The 23,501-nt window shown below is 61.1% G+C and overlaps 1 protein-coding gene across 13 annotated transcripts in view; it reads left to right on the top strand.

Annotated features, from left to right (window-relative positions):
* Positions 1–3,787: 3,787 nt before the first annotated feature.
* SRCIN1 (SRC kinase signaling inhibitor 1) overlaps positions 3,788–23,501 on the top strand; it is a 69,958-nt gene continuing 50,244 nt past the window's right edge. For 6 of the 13 annotated variants that reach the window (XM_036033848.1, XM_036033847.1, XM_036033846.1 and 3 more), the window contains exons 1-2: positions 4,790–5,170; positions 13,896–13,958. In XM_036033848.1, the coding sequence (XP_035889741.1) occupies positions 5,047–5,170; positions 13,896–13,958 (187 nt within the window). In that variant the 5' untranslated portion in view covers positions 4,790–5,046. Of the gene's footprint in view, positions 4,031–4,789; positions 5,171–13,895; positions 13,959–23,501 lie in introns of those variants that run through there. The other 7 variants (XM_036033853.1, XM_036033852.1, XM_036033851.1 and 4 more) reach the window with 5 other exon arrangements.

The following is a 23,501-nucleotide window of genomic DNA, read 5'->3' as shown; positions in this document are numbered from 1 at the left end:
GGCCAACTGCAGACAGGACCCCAGAGGCCCCGCCCCCTTCCACGTTCTCTCTCCAGAGAGTGGGTTTGATGTGCTGATGAGGGCATCAATTATTGAGCATTATTAGCATTCGTTACGATGACAAGCAGGGGTGAAGAGGGACCACTGGGAGTGAAGGAGGGTCTTCTGAAACCTACTGCCACTTGCTTCTCTCCGGTAGCGTGGGAGGGGGTGTGGGAGGGGGTATGGGGCGGGGAGGAGGCGAGGCTGTGGGCAGAGAGTGCGGCCTGCAGCCCAGGGAGGCACCAGAGTCCTCCTCAGTGCAGCCCCCACCGCCCCCATACACCAACTTCTGCCCCCGATGCCAGATCACTGCCCTGGCCACTCTCTCCCCAAACAGGGCCACATCCAGAGTCCCTGCTGCTCTGGAAGGGGCTTCTGAAACACGCCGGCCTCACCAAAGCCCCGATGGCAGAGTGGGAGGCTCCGGGGTTGCAGGGGGAGCCGTTCAGGGCATCCAGACATGATTCCCACACCACCCTCTTCCTCGTGCCTTTCTCTAGTGGCCCACATGCCCCTCTCTGTCTGCCCCGTCCCCCTCTTCCTCCCCAGATGTTTGTCCGGGTGCAACCCCTTTTCCAACTACACCCTGGGGAAGGAGAGGCGAGGCTGCGTGTTCTTACCTGGAGGGTGCCCCGCGTCACCTGGCTCCTGCAGGCTCCCAGCAGCAGGTGAGGAGGCTGGGTGGAGTGGCTGAGGAGGGCAAGGTGGGCGGTGCCAGCTGCCCCCTCCCAGCGGTGAGCAAAGCCTCAGACACAGGGGAGGAAGAGGGCCTGGGGGAGGTTACCTGTTGCACAATGAGAGTGGGGGCGGGGTGGCACCTGAGGCATCTCAGGTGGAGGCAGCTGGCACATTGGTTGTGCTGGGCACCATGCCAGCTTACAGGAGCAATTTTCGTCTCTCTGCTGGAAAACTCGTACCCGTGCTGCCCTCGCCCCGATCAGCCTTTTTTCCCTGCACCAGGAGCCTCTGCTTCTGAGATCTGATGGGACAGGGAGGAGGCACCTATTTTTCCCGGGGGGGGGGGGTGTTGGGCAGAGGATCAAGGGGGCCCGATGGTGCCAGGTCCTCTGCCCTGTGGCTGCACGGAGGCCTTGGGGTCTTTGATCCTGTTCAGGATCTGTGTCCTTTCTCACCCCTCCTTGGGACCCTTGGAGGCCACCGTCCCGGGTTGGGTGGGTGTGGACAAAGGAGTTAAAGAGAGATCGCAGTCAGATGGACTCAGAGCTCTGCAGAGGACCAGAGAGGTTAAGGATTGTCTTTACACAGTAGGGTACATAAGTAAAAAAATATCACCCGAATCGGATTTAAGCTCCTCACTGTGACGGGGGCCTGCATGACTCAGGAGGTCAGGGTCGAGGGGGGAAAGATGAGCGCTTTGTCCCGCCGCCACCTCGGGGACTGTTTCTGATCTCTAAGGGCTGATTCATGGAGTCTCTCCCCCTCAGTCTCTGAGGAAGCGGCTTCTTGGCATTTAGGGTAAGGACGGAAAAAGCTCCATATGACGGGACAAGCATCTTCCCAGTTGTCATCTGGAGGGCAGTGCCCGATTCCTGAACTTTGACATAAGTGTCTGTCTTAACCCCCAGCCACATTCCAGAGCCCCCCTCTCCCGTCCACCACACGGTCGGGAGACGTTCGCCAGAGGCTGGTGGTCCCTGCTTCTGGCAGCCCACAGGGTCAGGAGACGGCGGTGGTGACAGAGCAGAGGCTGGGAGCCTTGGAGTCGGGCAGGTCTGGGTTTGAATTTCAGCTTCGCTATTCTTTGGTCGGCTACACCTCTCTCAGCCTCAACTCTTGCCTCTGACCCGGGGCTGAAAACGCCCACTTCTGCAGGGTTGTGGAGGGGAGTAAATTAGAGAACATGGGTGAAGCATCTGCTGATTCCCTTCCTCTTGGGTGCTCACCAAGTAGGGGAGGGGCTCTCCCTCACTTTGTGTCCTGGGGGGCTTGTGTCCTGGGGGGCACCCGAGGGAGACGCAAAGGACGGAAGCTTGTGTGGTTGAGGAGCAGCCGTGTGAGTCCCCACTTCAGAGCTTTGGGAGTCTTGGGAGGTGGTGTCCATGCAGCGGAGGCGAAGCCACCCCTCCCCTTGCCCACCCCTCCCTCACGCAGGGCCTGTGCCTCCCATGCCCGTCCCGGGCAGGCAGCCAGGCGGAGAGCTGGCCAAGCGCCCACTGCGCACTCAGAGGCCAAAAGATGGGCACCGTCCAGTTGGCAGAAGGAGAGGCAGCTGGCCCAGGAGGGGAGAAGTCGGGGTGCCGACTGCTGGGGTCGTGTGCCCAACCGGTGCTCTTGGCCGCCCTCCTGAGCCGTCTGGCTGGAGCTGGGAAGGGCCCTGTTCTCCTCTTGCACTGGCACTGCCACCTAAATGACTGCAGCTGGAGGTTAATCTCGAAGGGGCATCAGGGACTTGCCCCTAGCCGGGCATGCGGCTGGCTCAGGGGCAGGCATGGGGGCGGGCAGGAAAGTGGGAGAGCCCAGAATGAGGCTGCAACTGGGTAGAACAGGAAGTGGGGAAACCGGTTTGTCATTTGGGCCTCTTGGGGTGGGGTCTCCTCTGCTCCCTCTCTGCCCGCCTGCCACTCCGCCTGGCCGCCTGTAGGGAAGAGATGTGATGTGCCCCTTCCCTGCTCGCCTGAGCTGGCTTTGGGGATACAGAGCAAAGAAAAGGGGCAGGGGACTTAGCCCCCCTTCCCCTCTCCAAGAGAAGTTTGGGAGAGAAGAAACGGGACAGATAACCGCAGGGACAGAGGGAACAAGCAACCAGGACGGGAGGAGGGGTCGGTGCCGGTCTCAGCTGGAGGAGTCTGTGGGTCCCACAGGCCGGCCAAGGTAAGAGTAAGGTGCCGGCGAGACTAAGGGAGGGAGGGGGTGGGGGTAAGGTGGAGGTGGAACAGTGCTGGCCTCTGCAGGCTGAGCTGGTGGTGGCAATGGCTTCGCCAAGCGAAGTGTCAGAGCGGGCAGGAGCTGAAGCGCCCTCCTTTGGGGTCCGGCTTGAGAGGTGATTTTAGACACATCTCACTACTAGCATAGGCCCCTGCAGTTACAGCAGATGCCTGAAGGAGAGGCCGCAACCAGAGCTGGGGGCAAGGAGACAGACCAGCAGGGGGCGCCGGGGGACTGGGTCCCGGCGACAGAACCGTGTCTAACGTGGGGTGGGGGTGGGGGGAGCGTACAAGCAGAAGCGGAGCAGGGTCCAGACTCTCCTTGCATAGGGCGGCTGTGGCTTTCGGAGGTCACCTTGGCTAACGAGTGCCCCCGCCAGTCCCGCCGCCCCACCTTGCCTCCCTGCCCCGTCCTTTCCCCGAATGCTTCTCCATCCCAAAGAGCGCGGGGACCTGGAGACCGAGAAGTCCCCCAGCCCTGGAGGTGCAGCCCCTCCCCCGAGGCCCTTTCGGGGCCTTGGGTACTTGTCTCTGTAGCGGCAAGAGGATAGCTGGGGGTGGGAGAAGCAGGTGGAAAGAGGAGGGGAACGTGAGCGCGCCCCTTCCCCCCGCCCCGCCGCTCGCCGCGGGATCGTGCTGCACGAGGGCGCGAGGCGCCGCGCCCCCTCCCCTCCCCGCTCCCGCCACCCCAGGCGGCCCTTTGTACGTTCCGGCCACACGCCCGTGCCCGCGCGGCGCGCGCTCCCGCCCGCAGTGACACACCCGCGCCGGTTCGCGCGCGCGTTCACACACACACACACACACACACTCGCTCTCTCACACTCGGTGACACGCCCGCGCGCGCGCGCGCACTCACACGCCCGGCCGCCGGCGCCCTCCCAGCTGGTCCACCCCGGCGGGGCCCGCGCCCCCGGCCTGCCCGCTTGGCACCGCGCTCCGGGGCTGGGGCCGAGCAAGGAGCCCGCGAGGCAGCAAGAGGGCGAGCGCCAGGCAGGCCGGCCCGGGGCCCCCGCCCCCCGCGCCCCGCCCGATGGGGAACGCTCCGTCCCAAGGCATGTCCCTGTCTCTCTCCTCCCTAATGTGCCTCCATGCTTAAGTGGAAGGTATTTCTGTTTTCTTTGTGTGTTTTCCCCTCGGCCGGGGGCGGGGGCGGCGGGTCCGGGAGGCGGCGGCCCGAGGGGCGAGGGATGCTCCGGGCGCAGGTGTGTGGGGGGCAGGGGACCGCGACGCGCCCAGCTTGGGAGAAGGACACGGGCGATCAGAGCGCTGGGACCCGAGAGGGGTTCAGGAATTGGCGAGGCTGGAGACCGGGTTGGGAGGGCCTAGGAAGGCCGGTGGAGCGGGCCCGAGGGGTTAAGGTTTAAAGGGGTATGTGTGGAGGGGTGGGGAGAAGAGGAAGGTGGATGGATGGTGAGGACAGTGGGTGAGGGGAGTGGACCATCCGAGGTGGAGGAAGAGAAGGGTGAAGGAGGAGGCGAAGGGGATGGGGAAGTGGGGGGAACATCAAAGGTCTCTCCCACGGGTCCCAGAATGGGGTGCGCGCACTTGGGTGGCGGTGGTAGGCGCTTTGAGCCAGTCCCCCGGGGAAGGAAGAGGATGACTGCATTCTGGGGTTGGCTGTGTTGCCAGGATACAAGTCTGTATTCCCCACCCCACACCCCCATCACCTCGAGGCCCCAGCCCTGGAGACCTCGGAGCCTAGGCAGCAGTTGCAGAAACTGGGGACCCGCTCCCAGCCCAGCTGGTGGGTAGGGAGGGGCCACGAGAGGGAGGGGTTGGGGAGGGGCTATTTGATCTTAAGCCCTCCCCCTGGAGAGGGCAAGGGGAGGGCGCCCCCAGCTGGGCAGAGCGTCTAGGGTTAGTGAAGAGTTAGGGACCGCTGGAGGCTGACGGGCAGAGGGAGGGGCTGGGGACAGGACGCCCCTGGCTCCCTCCCTCCTCCCACGCACCCCCCTGCTACGTCAGAAGCTCCCGGACCAGCTCTGAGTCCTGTCGGTGGGGGCAGCAGGATGCTAGTGGAAGCCGAGGGGGCCGGCCGGGTGCCTCCGCAGCTCGGCTGGCAGAGCCCAGCGCGGTGTGTGCGGCTGCTGGTGCGAGCACCCCTGCCCCACCCTTCCCCATGCAGCCCTGGCAGTGCCTCCGGCGCTTTGCCCTGGCCTGGTGGGAGAGGACAGCTGAGGGCAGCTCCCGATCTCCCAGGGAGGAGGCCGGACCAAAGGACCCTGGGGGCCGAAGGGAGCCAGGTGAGCAGGAGCAGGGACTGTGCAAGGAGGGGACCCTGGACTGTCTTTCCCTCTCCCCAAATGCTATGCAACCAGGTCTTGCAGCCCCCAACTTTAAGGGAAGTGGGTCCCCTGAGCTGAGGCTCCTGGATGAAGCCTTGCAGAAGATGTTGGAGCTACTGTTGTTTTGGAAAACAGATGGAAGGCTGGGAGTGGGGGGCAGCCGACCAGACTTCCAGGCTGGTGGGTCTGAATGTTTCTCTTGATTTGGGGTTTGAGCCCTTTGGTGGGGGTGGAACTCTGGATATATTGGTCTGTGTGACCTTGAGACAACTGCTTTGCTGTCTCTGTGCCTCAGTTTCCCTCATTCCCTTCTGTGTCTCTTGCTGGTCTTAAAGAATTGATGATGCATTTGATAGAGACTGTCACTGCGAAAATAATGAGACTGTCATTATTGGTGGCAGCTGTGATGGTGGAGGTTTCTGGCGAGGTTGTGCGTTTGTACATATGTGGATGGCAGTTAGGGTTTATGTGTGAGGGTTTTGCTGTTTCTGGTCGGTGTTGGGGCCGCTGTGGGCAAGGGTCAGGGCCCGACACTCACACAGGGAGGAGGGATCCGGGCAAGCTGAGAGTTGGGGCAGAGACTTTGCTCATGGGCTGGTGTGCAAGCAAGGGATGGGGGTGAGGGCCATGGGCATAAGGGGGGGTCCCGAGAATAAGATCGCCCCAACCCAGACTGCCTGGCACCCAGGCACCGCTGGCAGCAAGTGTAAAGGCTTTGCTCTGGCTTCCTGCCACCCTGCCTTGGGGACAAGAGGGTCTTTGTCCAGTGCCCCCCTAGCCCTGCTCCTTCCGCCCTGACCATGACCGCCAGTTATCATGATAACCCTCAGGGCTGGGATGGAGACCCAGTGCCCCATGTGCTCTGGGGATCGGGAAGAAGCAACTGTGGTCCTCAGGCTATGCCGAGTGGCAAAGGGGGAGCTCTCAGGGGAAGTGGCCCTGGGCATGAGACCTGCCCCCACCCCAGGCTTTCTGCTTGCCTTGTTGCCTAATATGGGGGTTCTGGGGTCTTCATGACCTGACTCCCGCTGGGCTGAAGGTTTCCTAGAGATGTGCAGGGAACGGGGCTGGTGCTGGGATGCAGATTCTCAGGTGCTCTTTCTCTCCTCCTCTCTCTCTCTCTCTCTCTCTCTCTGGCCAGGGACCCACCCTGGAAAAAGGGTTTAATTAGGACCATTGATTCCTTCTTTGGCCGTGGCCATTGATCTCAGTGATGTGGTCAGAGCCCGCGGAGTGGGGGCGGTGGCATGGCTGCCATCTGCCCAATGCCAGCCCTGGCTTTCTCTGACAAACCCAAGTTTAGTGGGGAGAGGATTTCTTGAAGTACCAGGTCTCTTTTAGCCCCCCAGCCCCCACCCCCGCCCCGCCACCCCTCACTCCAGGTTAGGTCTTGGGGACAGAAGGCAGATGGGGTTGAGGGTTTGAATGGACCGAACTGGAGTGTGAGGATCTTCCTGAGCTGTGGGCCTAGGGCTCAGGAACGGAGGGGCAGCTGTGGTTGGGAGGGGTTGGGTCAGGGGGCGTCAGGAGGCAGTCAATGGGGTCTGTGGGTGTGGGGCAGGCAGAGAATTCAGGGGAAGGATCTGGGGGAAGGATCTAGGGCTTGCCACAAAAGCTTTTCTTTCGAGGAATCCCAAGCACTTATCTCCTCCCAGCCCTGGCAGGGAGATCCCATTTCTTCCTTCATTTGTGTCCTCGAGACCCAGAGAGGGACAGAGACTGCCTCTGAGGCCCAGCGGCCCTGGGTCCGGCTTTTCAGCCTGGCCTGGCCAAGGGGCCCCTGCCTAGGCAGGGGGCGGGGGGCTGAGGGTGAAGCCCCTGGCAGCCTCGGATTCGAGCTCTGGGCTTGGCAGGAGTTGGGGGCCGCACTGTGCCCCTCAAGCCCTGGCTGCCTGCTGTGGGCGGGCCGGTGCAGGTGCCGGCTTCAGGGAGCCACTGAGATGCTCTTTGAAGATTCCCTTGTTGACTTCCTAGGGCCCATTCGAGCAGAGATAATAAAAATCTGGCCGTCAGCGGGTTTGAGGGCTGCACTTGCTTCCCCTTCTTTCATTCCCAGCTCTGAAAAGCGGAGATGAAGGCTTTGGGTTTGGCTAGGAAGCTGGGTTGCTCGCCCCGAGGGAGGGAGGGAGGGAGGGAGGGAGGGAGAAAGGGAGGGAGGGAGGTGAGGAGGGAGGATGGGAGGCAGAGGAGGGAGGGCTGATTTCCTGGCAGCCTGGGAGGTCGCTGTGGAGGCGGGCAGAGGGGCAGGGGCATGGTCCCCAACTCCTGCCAGACAGCCCCAGGCCTTGGTGGGGTTCCTTGTGCCCCACACCCAGGCTCCCGCTTTGTCCTGCGGTGCCTCAGTTCCGGAGAGCCCTCGCCTCTCCCTCTCGGCTCCCCTGCGCCCCTCTGTGCCCTTCTGTCTCCCCCCTCCCTTCCTCGCGACCTCCCCTCGCTCTGCCCCTGCTTCTCCTGCTCTGCCTTTCATGCTCTCTTGCCCTTGTCTCCCCTCCTTCTCTCAGTCTCCTCTGGCCTCTTGCTGTCTGCCCCCTCCCATCTGTCTGTCTTCCCTCCCCCAGCCTAGGTCCTGCTTTCTAGGACTGTCTGGAAGGGGGAGAAGCCAAGTTGGGGGGGCAGGGTGGGGGTGGGAGGGCAGCCTCTGCCGAGGAAGGGACGGGCCTGGGTTTATTATGGTCTGTCAGGTGCCATAGTCATTAGAGTCCCCGCCGAAGGGAGCTGCTGAGCACTTAGGGATGTGCCCGTGCAGTCAGGGCGTCACGCCTCTCCCCGCGCACCACAGCGGGCACCTTGCCCTGACATTGGGCTTCAGCCACTCTGGCTCTGCCGCCCCCCACTGCCGCTGGATTGCCGGAAAACCATGCCCGGCCTCCGGCCCCTCCGTCCACTGCCCCGGGCATCCCTGCCCACTGTTCCCCTCCCACACACTACACCGTCTCCGAGCTCAGAGGCAGGAAGGCGGGGATTCTGATTGGCCTTCCTGGAACCCCATCTAGGCCCTGTACCCCCTTTGCCATCTGGGAAGCCCCCCATATGAAAGACAAGACAGTTATGGAAAGAACACTGAACTGAGGAAAGACCTCATTAGGCTCCTTGCTCGGTGCCCAAAAGTCCGAATGACCTTGAGCAAGTCCCTTCCTAGGGGGGCCTCTTTTCCTCACCTGCGACAGGAGGAGGTGTGGGCTGGATCATCCCCAAGGTCTCTTCTGGCATTCCACCCATGTTGTGTCTCTCTTCTGGATGATTTGCATATGCTTTGCATATATTAATGATGTCTGCTTGAAGGGGGAGGGTGCCACCCACAGGGATCAGAGTCCCACCCACCATCGCCATTCCCTTTGCCCATTGGCCCACGCTTTCCCTGCGTGAAGCTCCCAACGGGTGGAAGCTGAGGCCTGAGCATTCTCTGGAGAGGTGCGTCCAGCCTCCCCATGTTCCAACCATGCTGGAGGCAGGATGGGGGGGAAGCCGTAGTGACAGGGACTCTTGCCCTCATCCCTTTTGCTCCAAAAGGTCCAAACACGGAAGCCAAGTGGTGTGTAAATCCACTAAAGTTGCCCGTGGCTACGTGAAGCTAGCAGAGGGGCTTAGGCGTCCCCTCCTGCACCAGGAGGCCTGGGACGCCGGGAGCTGGGCTAGGTCTAAGAGTTCCTCCTCTGGCTTCAGCTCCTACCCGCAGCCAGGGCAAGTCCTGCCGCCTTGTGCCCCTGCCAGCTTCTGCTTAGCCCCCGGGGCTCTGGGTGTGTGTGGTTGGAACTGGGACCTGAGAGATGGTCACTGAAAGAACTAGATCTTTCCATCTCTGGGTCCTGCCTAGTCAACACACTAAAGGTGAGGTCCCATGCCCCCCGCAAGGGTCACGGGCCTCACCAGGGAGGACCTACCTCCACTGGCCCACCTCCACTGGTCCAGACTGATCTCGTGAGGACGGCCCCGGGGCCTCCCCACACCCACCACCTGCCATGTGCTCTGTCTACGTCTGGCACAGGCCAGTGCTCTGATCCCAGCCCCTAGTCCCGCCCCAGTTCCCTTCACCCTATAATACCCATCACACGGGGCAAGACGGGTGAAGGGTGGCACCCGGAGAATATAATGTGGGGCTACTGAGGAATGGTGGGGATTTCTGAAGACAAGCAAAAATGCTCTCCACTGCCAAGGAGAGCTGGGCCTGAGGAAATGCAGCAAGAGGGATCAAGGTTAGATTTATCCTGAGGGATGGACTGTCTTAGGGGAGGATTAGTTTCTGGCCATGGGATTGTTGGGAAAATTAAGTGAAGTAATAGATGAAAATGTCCAGCACATCGCCTGGCACACAACAAACACTCCAGAACTCTGAGACTTAGGGCTTCACAGGGGATGAGGGGTTGGAAGGACCATGCCCAGAAGAGTGGTTTCTCCCACACGCAGGCTGCCGCTCCCCCACCGCACCCCTCGCGCCCCACGCACACGCTGGGCTCAGGGCCGAGCCATCCTGGTACACCCTGCCCTCATCCTCCCTGCTGCTGGGCAAACAGAGTGTTTGGAGGCCAGGAAACCTGTTCTCCTCCCCCTCCCCCATCTCTGCACAGGACAGCTGGAGAGAAAGCAGGCCCACGCTGCCGCAGAAGGAATGGAGGTGACATAGGAAGAGCCTCCCGGTGGTGGTGTGCAGAGGGTGGCCGCGTGAGGGGTGGCCGCTCCGGGGCGGGGAGCTCCGACGGTGTTCTCTGCGTCTTTGACCTCCGTGAGAGGTGTGCGTGAGCGTGAGTGGCTCAGGGGCAGGGAGCTGTTGGCTGACCTGCGAGATGGCCGGAGGAGCTTGGCAGACCCAGTTGAACTTCTTGTGGCTGCTGTGGGTCGGCAGAGTTCAGGGGGCCATGATAGAGGGGTTCAGAGCTGCTGGGGGGAAAAGGGGGACTGGGAAGTCATTCTCTGATCCCCGAGGGCAGAGAAGTGAAGGACAATGCAAAGAGAAAGCGCTGGACTGGCGTCGGTTTGTCTACCTCCTCTACTGCTGTGTGACCTGGGGCAAGTTATTTGCCCCCTCTGGTCTTCAAGGTCCTTGATAGGGGGAGAGAGGGTGGAACTAGAGGATCTCTAGGCCCCTTCCAGCTGCCATAGGCTCTACCCACCTCCTCTCCCCTGAGATAATGCATGCCTGTCCACACAGACGGTGGGAAGGATATTTCTCAGCTCCAGCGAAACCAGGAAAAACAGAGATTTGGCCCAAGAGAATACTGGCACGCGCACGCACATGTGAGCGCGCACACCTTACAGACAGGCCCTCGTGTTCCAAAGGCGTACCTTGTTCGAGTCTGTCCTCTCAGCCTGGAGGATAGACAAAGGAGTGGCTGTAGGGTTCAGCTATCATGTAAATCATAAACTCCTTTTCCTCCCACCCTTGCAGAACTACCTTGCCACACTCCATTCCAGCCAGGGATTAGAATCCGGTCCGTGTTTTCTTCCACCGAGGCACCTCCAGCTGGTGGCTCACCATCTCCCGGACAACCTCTCTCTGGTTCCTGGTAGCCTCAGCCACTTGGCCCAGTTGCCTGCATGTCCCGGTATGGAGTCAGACTGGGAAGCAGTTGGCTTTTCAGATGCCTGCCTTCCACCCCTCTGCAAATATCCTCATGCCTGGATACTGGCTTCTTTTTCACCCCAGCCACAGAGTATGCTAGAGACCCAGACCCAGGAGCACACGGCGGGGGGCGGGGGGGATGGGAGGGCAAACCCAAAGACCCCACAGAGAGAGGCCCAGGGTAGAGAGGCTTGCACAGAGCATAGGAAGTGGAGTGGGGTATTCCACACCCCCCAGGACGTGTGATAATTGCAGACACAGGAGGCATCTGTAGCATCACCCCAGGCACCGACATCTGCCTCATTGGGGAAGAATTAATGATCCCAGCTCATTGGGAGGCATTCTGAGGCTCGCTGAAGCCCTTGCAGCCTTGCCCAGCCTCTCTGCCTGCTCTCTGGGGCTGGTCCCTGCCCACTCTGTCCCTGCTTCCTGGCCAGGCCGGCCTGATGAACCCCCATTCTTGTCCCAGCCTCCTAAGTCGGAAGATGGGGCTCTTAGGACTTTCCAGCGCCCTGACTTTTCAGGCTCTGTGTAGCCTGGGTGTGGAGGGGCTTTTTGGATGTTAAAACAAGGAGCGCCTGAGGGGCTTCCTGAGCCTCTTGCATGATGGAGGCGGGGAAGCAGGAAGGCAGCTCCTGGAGAGAGCCAAAGTCACCTAAGGATGATGCTTGGGAAATCCTGGACCCACTTCTCCAGAACCTAAGAGCTCACCTCCTTCCCTGGGCCCCTCCCGGGTCCGTCAGCAGCTCAGGGTTGGAATCTTTTGCCTCTCACCCCTAGGACAAGGCAGAAATATACCGAAGCGAAGCCTTCTCTTCCACTTATGGTCCTTATGAAATAGTTTATACTGGAGCATGGGATGGAAAGAGGTTAGACCTTAGGCAGGACTTTCCAGAGGGCACTGAATGGGAAATAGCCAAGGCTGGGGAGAACGGGTAGGACGCCGTTTTGCTCAGTGGCCGAGAGCTCAGGCCCTGGGGTCGGACGGGTCTGGGCTGGCACCCCTGCGTTGACTTGCTGTGTGATTTCGGGCAGATACTTCGCCTCTCTGAAGCTCAGTATTCTCATCTGTAACTTGGGACCGGTAACAGCGGTTTCCTCACCGGGTGGGTACCACGATTAAATGGGGTAATACAGGCTGAGTTCCTGGCCCATCATGAGCCTCCGATAAGTAGTCATTTCTTTGTCTTCACCATCCTCTCCTCCAGCCAATTGAATGACTGAACGGGAGACCATTCCCTCTGGAGGAAGGGGCTTCCGTGAGAAACCCTCTTTTGTCATTTTTCACACTCAGATTTGGGTTTTAGATCTCAGCCTCTCTGGGGCTGGGCCCCTGGAGCCACCACTGAAGGCTGGTGGCGGAAAGGAAGCTGGCCCTCCGGGGTGTTCACTGCCCCTACCCTGTGGCCCTCTGTCCACGCCCCAGCCCCCAACCCAGCGCTCCACCCGGGAAGCCCCCTGGGCCAGGCATGTCAGTGAGCCTCCCTGATTTCTCCCCCTAGTCCACGTCCCAGCATCTGGATGCGGCAGTTGTTTCTCCTTGGGGTGCCCGCGTCGTGGGTAATCGGTGAGAAAACTGGAACCGTGAGACTGGCAGGAGGCTCTGTGAGCGCTTGCAGCCAGACGTGATGTGGGCACGGATGGTTCTGAGCCAGCCAGGGGAGGGCGGTGCCCTGGAGGGTGCCGGGGCTGCAGTGTCTCCGGAAAGGCCTTAAGGCTGTGTGCCCCAGGGTGAAAGGCAACAGATAATAGAGGGGTACATAGTCCCGCCTTCCCTATGGAGGATACATCCCGAGATCCCCAGTGGATGCCTAAGGCTTCAGATAGTACCAACCCTACATTATATGATGTTTTTTTCCTACTTATACATACCTATGATAAAGTTTCATTGATCATGAGTCACAGCAAGAGATGAACCATAACCACTAATAATAGAACAATATACTGTGATACAAGCTATGTGAGTGACTGTGGGGTCATTATTAAGTAAAATAAGGGTTCCTTGAGCACAAGCACTGTGACTCGGTGACAGCGGATCTGATGGGCGAGATGGCCACTGGCAGGTGGGGCAGTAGAAAAACCGGACAAAGGGATGATTCACGTCTTAGGTGGGACGGAGCAGGAAGGCGCGAGATTCCATCCTGTGACTTAGGGCGGCTCGCAATGTAACGCTCATGAATTGTGTATTTCTGGAATTTTCCACGGAATATTTTTTGGGCTGCAGTTGACCAGGGGTAACCAAAACTGCAGGAAATGAAACCGTGTATAAAGGGTGGCTCCTGCAGCCCCAGGGAGAGAGAGAGAGCACAGTGAGAAGGGCTCCCCTGTGGGGAGGGTGGGGGAAGGAGGCAGCCATGATGGACGACGGCTGGGGGAGGTCTGTCCGGCAGTTTGAGGGCCGGTGAGTGCAGGGAGGAGTGAGATGCAGGGTGCAGGGCGGCAGCTTGGGGCAGGGGCGCCGCCCCTCGCAAGGCCCCTGCAACAGTGAGAGTGTGGATGCTTGCTGGATGCGGAATGTCTGTTTTCTCTGCTGCAGTCAGGGGAGGGGGCCTTCCTCGGCGGCAGGAGCTGATCCGAGTAGACGGGGGTCTCTTGGCTGGAAGGGGGTTGTCAGCAGAGCCACGGTGGCAGTCCCCTCTGACTCTGAGCTCAACCACCTTCCGGAAATGGGTGATGGGTTTGGGAGGCAGAGGGGCCCTCCGAGGTGCCGTCACTTAGGATCTTGGGTGGGCACCCCAGGAAAGAGCCTGCCCCGTTTCTGGGAAGAGAACCAGGCTTGTAGGCCGTCTGCCCTGGGGACCTCATTCTGGGGACCCCGTGTTTTCTGTGTCGTCCTGCTGTCTGTCCTCCTGTCTGTCTCCCACCAGTGTCTCTGCCCCTTCAGTCCCTGTTCTTCCTGCAACACCCAGTCACCATCCTGCCTGCCCCCCAGCCCCCAATGACCACCCAGTGGACAGCTCCTAAGGCTCTGCCTTGCTGTCCCTGTCCCCTCCTCCATGGCCCAAGGCCCCTGCTCAGCGCGGCCCACTTTGGGAGCCCTGCCCTAGCCCCTTCCTCTCTCCAGCTCCTCTTCCCCAGCTCTGGGCATTCATTCACGACTTTCCTCCTTTCCTGTCCCTCACCCAGGGCTCCAGCGTGCAGCGGGAGGGAAGCCTCCAGGACTCTGTTCCCTCTGTTTAAAGTCTCCAGGTTGGTAAGCCAGGAGGGAGGCCTCCCCCGCCATTCCACTCCCACTGCTCCCCAGCCAGATGCCCCTCCCCAGCCTAGAGGGCCAGAGATGGGGGAGGGGGCCGTCCCTGGTGGGCCCAGACCTCTGCCAGGGGAGGGGACAGCAGAGACCTGACTCTGGGGAGGGCACCTTGCCTGGCAGAGAATGCGTCTGTCTGCATGGGTGTGCATGTGAGTTAGCGTGCGTGCGCAAGCCCGTGTGCATGTGCGTGTGTGCTGGCTGGCGGCACAGCTTCCACGTAACTGGGGAGGGTGGAGGAGACAGGAGCTTTCTGCTGAGGGGACTGGTGGCCTTGGGGGAGGGGACTCTTCTCATGGCGGGGAAAGAAGTCCATGGTCCAGGCGTGGCGAGAGGGTGGGGGAGGGGAGAAGATGGGCCCACATCCAACCTCAGTACAGCTTTGTTTATAGACCCTTGTAGACCTGAGACCTCGTTTCATTTATTTGGCCATTTGTTCATTCCTTCATGTATGCATCCACTTGTTCATTCGGAACAGATTTATTGAGTACCCCCTCCGTGGGTCCCTGGGCGGGGCTCAGAGTCCGACAGTGACCAAGATGGGCGGACCGGACCGGTAGAGCTCAAGGGGTTGTCTGGTTCACCAGCTGTGGGGCCTGGGGCTGGGGCCTGGGGCTGCTGGGGCCTGGCCAGCTGACTGTGGAGTGCCTGCCAGTCCCAGGGCCGTGCCTCTGTGTCCACCGATGTCCCTACCCGCCACTGCTCTTTCTGCAGGCAGCTGCTCTGTACTTTATGTCCTTGTAGAGTGCCCCTGGGCCCAATGGCACCTTCTCATAGTGTGCTTCCCCAAGCAAGCAGTGACCAAGGCCCCCTACCAAGTCCCCGGCGACCCTGGGGACTATGGGAAGCATTGTTGGTCCAGGGCCTCGGGAACCCAGGCTGAGGGAGGAAAAGTGGGCAGGGTGCCCAGCCCTGGCTTCTATGCCCCTGACCAGCAGCCTGGGGTTCTGCCTGGAGGGTCAGCCTGACCCGGGTTCCACGCCTCATTTATGCTGCTTCCTAGCTGTGCGGCCGCCGAGGGCAAACCACTTTCCCCTTCCGAGCCCCCGTGTTCTTGCAGGGGAGATGGCACGGGAACACCTACCAAGCGTGTTGTTAAGTGAAAAGGAAAAGCAGTAGCTGGTCCAGAGCCTGGCCCACAGCAGGGGCTGCCCCACTGCTGGCTCCCTTTATGTCCCCCCCTCCCGCCCCTGCCCTGTTCTGGGCATGGGCAGGGCGTGCCCTGGGGACTGCCCCTGCCCGGGCCGTGGGAGAGGGGCTGCAGAATCCCCGCCCTGGCTGCTTGGGCCTCCGTGTCCTCCAGCCCTTCCCCAGCTCCCTGGAGGATGCACTAGCCCCAGGCCGGGCCGGCAGCCTGGGGAGGCAGCTCTCTCTGCCACTGTGGCTGCTGCCGCCTTGATGGCTTTTTAATAACTTTGCTCGGAGACAAAATGCAGAGCGCTCGTTTGTCTGCCTCTTAATTACAATTACCGCTTTCCTAAAAGAGCTACGGCACTGCTCCCTCCCCTCCCCCACCCTCGGCTGTTGCCAGGAGAAGGCAGGGGTGACCAGAAACCGCAGTCCTTCCCCCCTGCCCTGTCCTGGTCTTGAAGGCTACCTCTGCCTTCCCCACGCAGACGGCAAAAGTCCGGGGCACAGGGCTCAGGGGAAGAGAACGGCGGGGCGGGGGCCTGAACCCTCCCCTCTTTCACTCACCCCCTTCTGGAATACTTCCCGAGACAGGGAGCTCAGTATCTTTCAAGACTTACTTTCTACATCAGTAAAGAGGGGGAGCATCCCCAACCTGCTTTAAAACCCAGGGTGGAATGCGATGTGGGTGGGTTTGGAGAAGCGGTGCAGGGTTGTTGGAATGACACCCGGCGTGGGGGTGGGGTGGCGTCAGGGAGGCGGAGGTGGACGCAGTGGGGCCAGCGCCTCATTGCTCAACGTTGGCTCTGCTGCGGTTAGAAGAGACCTCTGAGCCCCTCTGAGGGCTCTGAGAGAGAAGGGCTTGGGGGTGGAGGGCTGGCAAGCTGTTGGCGCCTCATTTACTTGTTGCTGAGTTTTTTTGGGGAGGGGGGTCATCCCTGATAATAATGCAACTAGTAACGACCCATACGTATGAGCCATCTGTGCTGCGTTAAGCTCTGTCCATGTGTTAATTCATTTTATCCTCACGACTCCATGCTCTTGTCTTGTTTCGGGGGAGGAGACAGGCCGGAGGGGCGAAGGAACACGCTCAAGGTCACGCAGACGCTCGATCTGGTCGTGGCAGCCTCAGCCCCTCCCCCTCCTTCTGCTTTGCCTTCCGCCTTCCTGAGGTCGGGTCTCAGTCCCGCACGCTGTGTGCAGAGGGGCGCGCCTTTGCCTCACTTCGGCGCTCCCACAGGCAGGGTTCCTCTGTGGTTCACGCCGCTGAAACAGAACTCTGATGTGGATCTCCATCCTCCTCCCTAACCCCATTCCTGGTTCCGCTCAGAGGTGGGGGTGGGGCGGGGAGGGGCTGGAGGTTGGAGAGTTCCTGTTGGCAGACCTTTCCATTCCAGCCGAGTTCCGTTCCACCGGGGAAAAGACCCGTGCGGACAGGGAAACCACATGGTGGCTTAGCTGTGACAGCTGCTTGGTTGTGAGACAAGGAGAGGTGGTCTTATAGCATAGCTCCACCAGTAAGACCACCTAGGAAAGCACTCTGGAAGGTTCTGGAGAAGCAGGAGGCTCTGGAGCCTGGGGCCTAGAGGTCTAACACGGGGAGGGACATCCTGAGACATGGCTGACTCCATCAGCTCCCATCAGGCCTGGCCTTTCCCTCCGGGAGCCTCTGCTGCCGTGATTCTTCTTCTGGGGGCACCTCCCTTTGTCACCTCCCCATCCTGCCCTCCCTTCCCCAGCACCTCCCCGAAGCGCCCCTCCCAGACCACCTCTGATTGGCCCCTCTAAACTCCCACGCACGGTCAAAATCTCTCGTGGCCGTTGGTTCTGGACAAACAGCCTACTAGTCCACTTTACTCTTAGGGGCAGCAAGCTCGGTGCCTTCAGGAGTAGGACACAGGGAAGTAGTGGGTGAGGCAATAGGGGACGGTGGGGACTGCGGGGAAGAGAAAAGCACGGGGGCTCCTTAAAGGGACTAAAACTGCAAGAGAACAAAACAAAAGAAAACACCTCCTGCCAAACATAATGCCCGTGTCTCAATGCGACCTGCGTGGGATTCTCACGAAACTGTGATTAATGTATCTTGGCATCTTCACAGTGCCCAGCACAGAGTGTATATGTGCCACTTGTTTGCTGAGTGAATATATGACCGTACATGTGCCAGGCACTGTGCTACATACTTTACATATTTATTTCTACCCATCTCCCTAAAGCAGACACTGGTTTCCCATTTTGCTGTGAGGAAGCTGTCGGCCAGAGAAGTGAAATGACTTGTTCAAGGTCACCTGTATGAGAAGTGGCCAAGGCAAGATTTGAGCCTTGGCTTGCTGGGTCCTCCCCGCTCTGTTTGGTCATGGGTGTGTGTACATGTGACACATGACACATGCCTTCAGTGTGCACCCCGGGTAATGGAGGCCAGTGGCCTCGAGGTTCACATGCACCGCAGGCCTTGTGGGGAGGCAGGGTTGAAGGAGATGAGGGCCGCAGAGCCAGGGAGGGAGTCGGCACCCCTCCCTCCAGTGCACCCCTCCTCCCGCAGCTTCCGGTCCCATCCCAGCAGCCTGGCGATGGCAGCGCGGTGACAGGTGCCGAGCTGCGGAGATAAGAGCATTGCTGATTCCCCCTTAATTACTGTCTGATGAGACGCCAGAATTAGCCACTGTGCAAGCCTGGGATCCAGACACACAGTTGGGGTGCGGTTAGGGGAGCAGCTAGGAGTGGGGGGAGCTTCTCATCGCAGGCCTGGGGCCCTGTGGCAGCGGGGCAGGGTCAGCGCCGGGAGAAGGAAGTAGGCAGGCAGGGAGGAAGCACTGCGTGGTTAATATGCATCAGATATTATCTTGTGGGCTGTGGTTTTCCAGTATTCAAAGTGTGGCCGGGCTATACCCCTGAGAGGTCTGGCTGCCGGACAGGGCCTCTGGGGCCTCAGGCCATGAACCAGAGAATTACAGGCAAAGCAGCCTGCGCCCTCAGACTCCTGGGCACACCCTTTGGTGCCTGGAGCTTGCATCAGCCTTGCTGGGGCTGTGAGGAGCATCGTCATTAGGAAGAGGTTAAGACCTAGAGCAGACGCCTTGAATCTTTGAATCACTTTAGCAGGGTCAGGCGCTGAGGGCAGGTGGAGGTGCCTGGACGAAGCAGACAGATTCAGCTGACCTTGCCAGGAGAGTCACCCATCCCAGGTGGGAGGAGTCTAGTTGGCCCCTGAGGCCTGAGGTCAGGGGAGGCCGGACAGTGAGGAGCAGGAGGCACAGAAAGAACGTTCTGGTCCCGGAGGAGGGCTGCGTGTGCCCTGGGCATTTCTTTTCCCTGGCACGTGTGCAGGAGCAGGAGGAGGGCTGGTGGGGACAGAAGCTGAAAGGGGTCCTTTGGGCTGCTCGGACCTCACCTGGACCATTGGAGTAGCCCTGAAGGCCACCAACGGAGAGGGGTGGGGACAATGTGGGGCTCACCCAAAAGAGAGCAGTGCGGATGGCTGGGGTGGGGGGCAGTAGCCAGGCCACACAGAGAATGGCCGAGGTGCTGGGCTCAGGAAAGAGCATTTGGCTTCAGGTCCCTCCGTCCTCCTCCAAAGGAAGAAGTTGCGTCCCTGGGTCCCTGTGAGAGCCATGGACACAGACTCTGGAAGTAAGGAAGCAGGAGACCCACAAGGGTGGGCGTCATGAGGTCTGTGTTCTTGGAGGTGCCCAAGCCCTGACAGCATGGCGTTGCTGAAACAGCGAGGACATGCACTTCTGCCGTCTCGGCACAGCCCGTGGCAGGGGCTGGGAAGACCCTGAACCCAGCGAAGGTGTGAGAAGAGGGCTGGGGGAGGGCAGGTGCCCCAGAGCTTCTTTCAGGACTGTGCCCCCCACCCCCGGTCCCTGCCTGGGCTTCGGCGGCCCTTGGACAGCTCTGCTCCCTGCCTCTCCTCTGGCTTCTCAGCAACGCCCTGGGGAAGAGTCCCTTTGGCTCCTTCAGACCTCGGAGAGGATGGGGTTGAGGGTCTCTGTCTTCTCTGGGGAAGAGAGCCACTGGATAGATGGAGGAGACGCAAGGGGCTCTGGCCCGATGGCTTGCAGGAAGGCTCCAGGATGCCTTGGAGGCAGAGTCAGCATCTTCCTCAGGGGCTGCAGGGTGCAGGGAAAAAAGGGGGATCAGAGCTGAGGACCCCTGCGACTGAGATCAGGCTCAACTTTGACTTTGGACAAGTCACCCCTTCCCGAACCTCCGCGTCCTCACCTGTAGAATGAGGGGGGAGCAACCACCCAGGTGACTCAGAATTGAGTGATGCCGGCTGTCAGAGCCCTTGTAGACTGCCATGGCTGCGGTGGGGGAGCGTGGGTCGGGTCTTTTGCAGACAGATGGGAGGGGAGACTGTGTGTTTCTCCTCTGTGTGTGCCTCCCAGCCTGTGCTCCACCTCCCTGTGTCCTGGGAAGGTTCTGGCTGGACAAGAACAGGGAGAACTCCTGAGAGATGCCCCTGGTATCTGGTCGGGCTTTCCAGGTCAGCCTGCACCCCGTGGTTGGCAGAGAGCTCGCTGAGTCTCCTGCCTTCTCTGAGCTCCAGGCTGCCTTCCTTCTGCTTCCTCCGGTCTCTCATGGTGCTAACCTGGGCGTCTACCTTCTCGGTCGGCTTGCTGGGCAGTGGAGCAATCAGCGCAGGAGAGGGCTGAGCCCTGTCTTTCCTCCTGTGGCAGCAGGGGGAAGCAGGCCAGAGGCCCCGGCCCCTCGCCCTGGCGGAGGCGGCGGAGCACCGGCAGAGGCAGACGGCAGGCTGGGTGCCCAGGCCCGACGGGAGCATCTCAGTCCTTGGCGCAGCCTTGTGGTTGAACGCTGGTCAGAGTGGAGTGGCCTTGAGGTCACTAGGCCCATCCCTCTGTTTCGAGACAGAATGTAAGCACTTCCGCGAGGAAAGCCTGACGCTGACGGAGCAGGAGAGGGACCCAGGAAGTCGCCTTCCTGAGCAGGTGCAGCTGGACCTGGGGGGGGCCACTGGCGACCCTGCTGTCTTGTACTGCGAGCTGCAGGTGCGCTGACCTGGCACTTGACGGGGTTCCCACATGCACTGCAGTCTCTCAGGGGGTCTTACATGTATGTGACATGCGTGCGTGGGCACAGCACCTTGTCCGTCCTTGCGGCACCTGAGATGGCAGAGTGGCGAGTCAGGGTGGCGTCTGTGCGGCAACCCCAGTCCTCCCGGGCCCAGGTGTGCCCTGTAGATGCCCGTGGGGGCTGCAGGTGAGGCGGTCTGTGGCTGTGCGCATGTGCTGGGCACGTGCCACAGTGCCCAAGTGTGACGATGCAAGTGTGAGCGAGCAGAAGCATGAGCCACTGAGGGTGCGCCTGGGCTCTGGGGGCAGTGCGACCCCGATCGCGCTGGTGGCGGAGGGAGCCGCCTGGGTGCTGGCAGAGGAAAGACCTCCTAGAGAGAGCCTGACGCCGTGCAGGGTGGTGGCACCGAGGAGGCCGTGGAGGGGACTCAACGGGCGGAGGCCCTGGGTGATTACTAGGCAGTGACAAACTCCCCTGTGGTGAGGCGGGGTGATGGGTGGGGCTTCTCCCCCTCGCTTCCAACAGATTGGGGTCTCTTCTTATGGGAACCAGCTGCCTCCCTTTGGGCAGGCTTTAGGGGTACGGTAAAGGCCCCTTGCCCACACCCACTGCCCTGGCCTTAGCACCCTGAGGCTGGACCACCCCAGGGGAGAGAAGTCTCTCTGGCAGCCTCACTGGAGTGGGGGCAGGGCTGGGAGCACGGACGGGCGCCTGCCAGCCACTCTGCCCACCCCTGTGTTTGCACCCCTCCTTCCTCCGGGCCTGTGTTCCCCTCTGTTGCCTCTCCAAGGAGGTGTGCCGCTGACAGGACAGCACCCCGGGGTGCCTGACGGCGGACTTTCCGTGCGGGAGTCTGCCTGTTAACGCGGGGGCACTGTCTGGGCACATGAACCACTTCCAGCTTTCCCCGCAAAGGCTTCGGACCCTGGGGTCTGACAGGGTCCCCTCTGCGTCTCCGCCCCTCCCTTCTTGGGGAAGCCAAGTAGCCAGCTCTCCCTTAGTATCTAAAAATCCAAACCCGACAGCCCTGGCTCTGAGGACAGCATGCTGACAGTGGAGTGAGAGGCAATCGGGCGGTTGGGGGAGTCAGGGCGGGGCTGTGGCCCTCTCACTCCCTGGGCCGGCGCCTCTGTCCAGTGCACGCCCCCTGTGGGCCTGTCTGGGTGTCACGAGCTCTGCAAACAAAAACCAAGACCCAATGAGAGGCCCGACGCGCTAGTCAGAGGCAGAGCTGGGTTTGAACGGAGCTTTCTCACCCCCGATCCAGCGATTTTTGGTGATGCCATGGCCTTGCTGGGTAGGGGGGCCGGGTGCGGGGAGGAGAGGGGTTGTCCATCTGAAATTCTGGCCAAGGGGCTGGCGTGTTGGCTATTTTGCAAGGAGAGGGGTCGGGACACCACACAGGGACCCTGATTTCTGAGCGGTGAGCTTCACCCTGGCCGGGGTGGGCACCTGGGGCGTGGCTGGGCTGTGACACACAGCTCTTCTTGCTTCGGGGCCCAAGGGTCCGGGGCACATTTCCCACCTCACTGCTGATTCTTCCTGAGGAGGTTGTTAGGCGGTGCCCTCTGGGGGCCCGCCACCTGGACGGGGGCTCCCTTGGCAATTGCTTTCTGGGAAGTGGCCTAGTGGGGGGGGAAATCCTTGTCTCTGGGCGCTGGGACACCCGGGTTCTGGTTCTGGTTCGGCCTCCAGCTCCTGTATGACCCGGTCGGGTTGGCTCTCCGTGTCTGGGCCTCCTTCCTGTGGAGGGCGTGTAGCTGGAGGGAGAGCAGAGCGTGGCTTCCAAGATGGAGAGAGAGGCGAGCAGAACAGTCTCGGGCCATCACTCTTCCCAGCCTCAGGCTTGAGAGCTGAGGGGTTAGAGAGCCGCTGTGCTGTGTGCCCTGGGGACTGGGGCGTGGGGGGTGGTGTGGGGTCAGGGGCAGCAGGGACTGCACAGCCATGCAGAGCCAGGGCCCTTGGTGGAGACAGTGCTGATCCCAAGCCTCATTCCTGAGCCGGCCTGTGGGTCTCTGCACCTCTCCCAGGTCTGTCCTGCAAGTCCCCCAGTCTGGCTGGGGTGGCACCTCTGTCACCAAAGAGGCCCTCGTCTGAGGGAGCTTCCAATCGGATGAGGTAACAGGGGCTCGCCCCATGGCCCCTCAGAGAGGAGGCGCAGGCCCTGCCCTGAGCGACTTCCTAGACTGCAGGGGAGACGAGGCTCTGCCCCAGGGGAGCCCTAATCTGATGGGGGAAGCGTGGGCCCCACCCTGGGCTGTGCCCGGTGTGAGGGAAGAGGCCTCACCCTGGGGGTGCTCCGTCTGAGCCAGTGGACAGAACGGGCGGGCGGAGTCAGCCTAGCGATGAAATGCCGGAGGAGGCAGCATCTGGCCAGGACGGTGTCCGCCCCTCCCCCAGGGCACTCAACACCCACCCCCCTCAAACTCTCTCTCCCTGGGGAAAGCCCCATGAGACCCAGCCCTCCTTCCTGGGGCCCCCCCCCCCCCCCCCCCGCAGGCCATGCAACAGCTCCTCCCAGGCAGGTGAGCCCTCCCTCCCTCAGCCCTGACAACGTCCTTTAATTAGATTCCAACTCGTTTACCAACTAAGTGGCCTTCTGTGGGTTTTAAATCTGTGCAAATTGGTTTGTATTTTTCTGCCTGCGTGAAGCTGTGACTGGCAGTGCCCTGAGGTCTCCCCTGCCTCCCGGCTCCCTCCGGGCTCTGCTGTCCCAGCCCCTCAGCCCACCTGGGTCTAGATGCCCAGCTTCCCTGGGGGCTGGCGGGCAGCAGGACTCCCCGGGCGTGGGGGTGGGGGAGACCAGAGGGTTGCGGGCCATAGTCCCAGTCTTCCTCTTCTCCTGGCACTCAACTTCCCTGGCCTGTTTCCCTGGCTGTCCTGCGGGGAGAATCGGCCTGCCCCAGGCCCTTCCCGGTGGCTCTGTAGATTAGTGCTGGGTGCTGGGGAGGGGGCATCACACGTGTCACCAGCCAAGGCTCACCCTGCTTCTGGCACCCTTTTGCCTTGCCCCCACTACTGCAGCACCCAGGTAGCGGGCCCTCTTGGGGGAGATGGGTTCCATCTGGCCTCTTCCCACTTCTCTGCCCTCCCTCTCGCACTCTGGGGGGGAGGGGAGCTGGCCTTGCTGGGGACCCAGTGGTGACAACTTGCCTGGCCTTGCCCCTGCCTCTTCAGTGTCCCTGCTGTCAGTTACCAGGAAGTCCCCCTTATTGTCTAACCATCTTCTCCATGCTTTTCAGTCAGCTCCCTTCCCTCCCAGGCCTCCCTGTCATGGGTTCCCCTCCCGCGTCCTTTCTGTCTTCCCTTCCAGCCCAGGCAGG

Source organism: Phyllostomus discolor, chromosome 8, assembly GCF_004126475.2.
Source record: "Phyllostomus discolor isolate MPI-MPIP mPhyDis1 chromosome 8, mPhyDis1.pri.v3, whole genome shotgun sequence".
Classification (NCBI taxonomy): domain Eukaryota; kingdom Metazoa; phylum Chordata; class Mammalia; order Chiroptera; family Phyllostomidae; genus Phyllostomus; species Phyllostomus discolor.
Note: the sequence above shows the minus strand (reverse complement) of the source record. Positions and strands in the feature narration are given on the sequence as shown.